This window comes from Lipotes vexillifer, unplaced genomic scaffold (genome assembly GCF_000442215.2).
Source record: "Lipotes vexillifer unplaced genomic scaffold, Lipotes_vexillifer_v1.1 scaffold1004, whole genome shotgun sequence".
NCBI lineage: Eukaryota > Metazoa > Chordata > Mammalia > Artiodactyla > Lipotidae > Lipotes > Lipotes vexillifer.
In genome coordinates this window covers 308,213-313,021 of record NW_006793064.1, presented here as the reverse complement: position 1 = coordinate 313,021, position 4,809 = coordinate 308,213, and the positions used below count along the sequence as shown (strand labels likewise).

Genomic DNA, 4,809 nt, shown 5'->3' with positions numbered 1-4,809 from the left:
CTGCTCTTGTCAAGCATGGTGTTGCTGGCCAAATGATGACAAGGACTGGATGACACCACTCAGAATGGAAAACCCTGCAACGTCCCTGACCACCTCCTCAGCAGCTGAGATGACAGCGGAGAAGTAGAGTGCTTCGGGGGAGAGAGATGGCCTCTCAGCTCCTCCACCTCAGCAGAGAGGTCGCCTGTATTGTGGCCAAAAGCAGGGAGGCTCTTCCTCACAGAGCAGTAACATGCCTACCCCCCGCAGGTCTAGGATATAGTCTGTGAAAAGTGAAGAAGCCCAACTTCTCGCACTCACTTAGGCCTATACAAAGTAAGGAAGTGGAAAAGCCGACTCAGTTATGATGGAGTTTTCATGAAGAATTTTCACACACTTCCTTCATCACCCCAAGAATAAAGAGACACAGACACACATTTTTCAAGGTATTTCTTTTGTAAAGGAGCCAGATTTGGCAACTAGACTGAAAATCTTCCAAAATTCTGTACAAATGTGTAATATACAAATATACACAAGGCTTTTGCCGAGAAAAGACAGCACAACAAATGACAGAGGCGGCTTTGGTGTTACATACCACCCTAGGGCATCTCAACACCCCCTAGGAATGCAAGGGGCTGATGGACCACAACATAGGCTACACATGTAAAACACACTACAATTACACTATGTACACTGAAGTATAAAAGACCCACTGTCCCCTTGGCCAGCTCACGAGCCCTCTGGCAGGAAGGCAGGCCATTCACCAGATAACCCAAACTAGGGGAACTCCTTTAAGTGGGAGAACCTTGCAGAATGAAGTGGTTTGCCCTAAAAACTATTAACAGCACAAGGCATGCCCTTAAACAGAAAGGTGGTCAGAGTGAATTCAAGAGATGGAGCACTCCTTGTGCTCTCTGGAGCTCCTTGTCCTATCTGTCTTTCTCTCTCTTTCTCTCTCTCTCTCTCATCCTCTCTGAGTCTCACTCCATCTCAGTGAACCGGGCAAACATGGCCTTCCGGACAGCATCTTTGTAGGAATCTGCACCAGACAGTCCGTATGCGCTGCCTTTGGCTCCTAGGCCAGCTCCTTTTAGCCGGACTTGAGCCTGGGGGGGATAAAACTGCTGTCAGCAGCTGGCAGGTAGGGTGTGGATGGCTCCCTCTCTCCCTTATCTAACCCACTCCCTACTGAGCTGGACCACCCTCTGGAAGACAGGAGAGGAAGTTTTAAATGAAGACATGGATTTCTATATTGGAGACCTGGAGTAGGTTTAAGGACTGAAGGGATCAAACAGGTAAGGGAGACAGGCAGATAGAACCACACCCTCCCCTACTCCTATGCCTGTTCGGCAAGCATTGTAAGGGCCCCAAAGCACAAAGCATTGCACTGAAGCCCGGGGAAGGTCTGGTAATTTTGGGCACAGATCACAGCAGGACAGCTTGAAGTCAGCAGAACTCACTTGCACAAATCAACAGTAAGAGTCTGACCTAAGCTATGTTATCGGGTCAGAGAGGGAGCAATCACTGGCGGTGCTTTTGTCTAGAAGGCCAGTGGTTGAGGGCCTCTGCTACTGAGCTCTGAGTAAAGGATTTCTTATCATGGATGGAAATCCTACTAAATTATAATTTGTTTTATACATAAGCAAAATCACTTAGAAATTAAAGCACAGTACCTTTCTAAAAATCCAATCTAAGCTACACGGGTCTGAATTGGTATTAAATTAGGGTTTGTTTATAACAAAGGGCATGGAAAGACACAGCCCTTAGGAGAAGGTAGGTTTTACCCAAAGATACCAAAAGACCAGAAAAATCAAGTAGGGTGCCACACCCATTCCTTCCAACTGACATCTTAAAAGGAGTGTGAAATATGGGAGGGCTGCAGAGAAGACAACTCCCACTGGGTCCTAGGTCCTCTGGGTGCTTCAATCTCATCTCATCTCTGGGATAAGCCTGCAAGCCACTGCTTACCTCAATGGGGGCTGTGATGCCTTGACACTTTCTTCCCAAACCTGAGCCTTCCCGCCAACCCATGGCCTGCAGCATCTTGTTGCCAATGTTACTGTGGTCAATGCCATCTTTGGTGGGCTGCTCGTAATTCCTGCCAGTGGCAAACACACAGTTACTTAAAAAGCCAGAGCCCCGGCTCACAAAGTGGAAAATGTGCACAACACATACACAGTGCCAGCATCAAACTGCTTCTTGCGCTTAGGTTCTGGAGGTTCTGGAATGCCGTACTTCTCCCGTCTTTCTGCAGCTCGATCCCGGTATTTCATCTATTTGAGAAAACAAACATGGTTAGAGATATTCAGACTTCATTCTGTAGCAGTCTCACGCACGCACACTTCAAGATTATCACCTCAAGTGCTTTCTTCATCTGGAGCTTGGCCTTTTAGAGTGCTCTCAAATACCACATGCCCTGTCTCCCTCGCTGCACTCAGTCATATCCAAAACGGCAGGTTTGTAGAGATGAACGGTGTGTGGAACCTGGGGTAGAACTATGTTTCCAACAACCAGTTTTATTTAACGAGTCACCTCTTGTCAAGCTCTTCAACCAGCCTGCTGGGCATGGGCACAGCTTGCCAAGGTCCTCGAGGGAGAGGAGGGCAGAGCTGCTGTACCCCCTCAGCATTTGGACAGGCCCACCTCCAGGGACACACAGCCAAGGAGACTTCCAGAGACCTGTTCTACAGTCCCTTGGGAGACGGCACCATAAACAGTGGAAAAAAACAGGAAAGCAAAAGCCCTAACTATAGATACTATCTTGGGGTGAGAAATTTCAAGTAACTTGCTCACTGGTTCATCTCTAACCCACAGGCCTCTATTTGTATTTAAAACCCTGCCCAGTTGGCTCTCAACCTGCCTCGTCAACTACCAAATGACTGCCCATTAGTGGCCCCACAAGCTTCTCCTGCCCACTGCTTCCTTTCACATCACCTGCAATCATCTTGTGTCCTGCTATTCCCTGGGCCTCATTTGAAGCTCCTCTCATTGTTCACAAAGGCTTCCCTGGCCAGGCCAAATGAGCTCACTCTCTCCTTGCTAAAATCCAGCATACTTCACCAGCAAGTATTTGGCACTCAGAACTTGTGAGCAGCCTTGAGCACCCTCATTAAGCGTCAGTACAGGGCTCACAAAGTGCACAGAGTTGGGTCCAGTCTACATGAGCCACAATGGCCAGGTGACAGGTATGCGGCAAATCCTACCCTGTCCCTGGGACCTGAAACAAGTGCTACAAATAAAAGCCAAAGGCAGTTACCCTAAGACACTCTAGCGGCACATTGACCCCCATTCACCTCTCTCTCCCTCAGTTCCAAGGCTTCCAGCTCCTGCTCGCTCAGCCTGGATCGTCGGTAGATGTCCATGTTTTGCTATACGAGAGATTTTACAGACAGTAAGAATTCACACCTAATTTGAGATATTACAACATTATCAGTATCTATTATATTCTTTTTTTTTTTTTTGCAGTATGCAGGCCTCTCACTGTTGTGGCCTCTCCCGTTGTGGAGCACAGGCTCCGGACGCCCAGGCTCAGTAGCCATGGCTCACGGGCCCAGCCGCTCTGCGGCATGTGGGATCTTCCTGGACCGGGGCATGAACTCGTGTCCCCTGCATCGGCAGGTGGACTCTCAACCACTGCGCCACCAGGGAAGCCCCAGTATCTATTATATTCTAAGAGTCAAAGCCTAATTCACTACACTACAGCATGAAAGCCAGAGCCCGGTGCATATGGAGCTGCCACGGTCCTTTCCACTCTATAATCTAGAACATACTATAATCAGGAGCAGCCTTCTAAAAGGCAATCATTTAATACAGGTATTTACTGAAACTTCACTACCGTCAGGGCACTCACAGCATCTCGCTGCCTCCCCTCCCTGCCTCAGATCAGCTCAGAGAAGCATGGCCACCTTGTGTAGGTCTGAGAGCTGCTGGTGCCTGACCAGGGCGTCTCTGTTTGGGAACTGGCGCCGGCAGAGCAGGCAGGCCATCTTCTTCCAGTCGGCCAGCTTTTCTTCTTCACTCTCAAGTCTCTCCACCAGCTCCTCTTCATTGTCACTGTCACCACTGTAAGCAGCAACCAGACCCCTCTAGGGACAAAAGGAGGGTGGGTCATTGGAAATGTACAACAGGAAGATAGCAATGGCTAAAAGTAATGCCTAATCCAAGGTGTGAGAGTATGCATTACTCGTACTGAGTGGAGCAGCCAGGTCCTCCAGTGCTGGGCTCGAGAGCCTCCTGGCACCAACCCTCTTGGGGCCCCAAGAAGAGTTCCTGGATGGCTGTTCTCAAACTACTGACCATATTTGAAAACCCCAAATATAACAGATCAGAGTAACGGCCCACCCACATTAGTATCTACCAATAAAATACGTTTTTTTCTTGTCTTTTCTCTTTCCAGTCTGTTAAAACTCTCTATTTACAAATGCAATAAAACTCAATTAACTGAGCTCAGGAATTAGGGCTTCATTCCCTGATCCATCTCTCCAGCTCTCACACAGGGAAAGCAAAGTCCTGAACATGGATTCTATGCGCAGAAGCTGCTCCAAATACCCACTGACAGGGACCAATTAAGTAGAAATCACATTAGCCAAGATGCAGCTGAGTTTCAAAGTGAGACACAAAGCACAGATATGGTCTTTAAACCGATGGTACTTCCTTACTTTGAGGGGATTCTCCTCGTCTCCATTTCGCACCAATTCAGGGATGAGCTGCTGCCTTTCTGCTAAGGCTCCCTGGGAAACAAGAACACGTTCATAAGCCTCAAATTTTACCTAAGTTCCCCTCATGAAGTAAGGCCATTCCTGCTACTGTTACCTTCTGCTCAAAGAGAGC

The 4,809-nt window shown here is 48.3% G+C and overlaps 1 protein-coding gene across 1 annotated transcript in view; it reads right to left on the bottom strand.

Annotated features, from left to right (window-relative positions):
• Nucleotides 1-420: 420 nt before the first annotated feature.
• RBM5 (RNA binding motif protein 5) overlaps nucleotides 421-4,809 on the bottom strand; it is a 23,131-nt gene continuing 18,742 nt past the window's right edge. The window contains exons 19-24 of the mRNA XM_007466221.1: nucleotides 4,638-4,709; nucleotides 3,885-4,064; nucleotides 3,273-3,347; nucleotides 2,155-2,252; nucleotides 1,948-2,077; nucleotides 421-1,085 (exon numbers count right to left, since the gene is read on the bottom strand). Coding sequence (XP_007466283.1) covers nucleotides 960-1,085; nucleotides 1,948-2,077; nucleotides 2,155-2,252; nucleotides 3,273-3,347; nucleotides 3,885-4,064; nucleotides 4,638-4,709 — 681 coding nt within the window. The 3' untranslated portion in view covers nucleotides 421-959. The remainder of the gene's footprint in view (nucleotides 1,086-1,947; nucleotides 2,078-2,154; nucleotides 2,253-3,272; nucleotides 3,348-3,884; nucleotides 4,065-4,637; nucleotides 4,710-4,809) is intronic.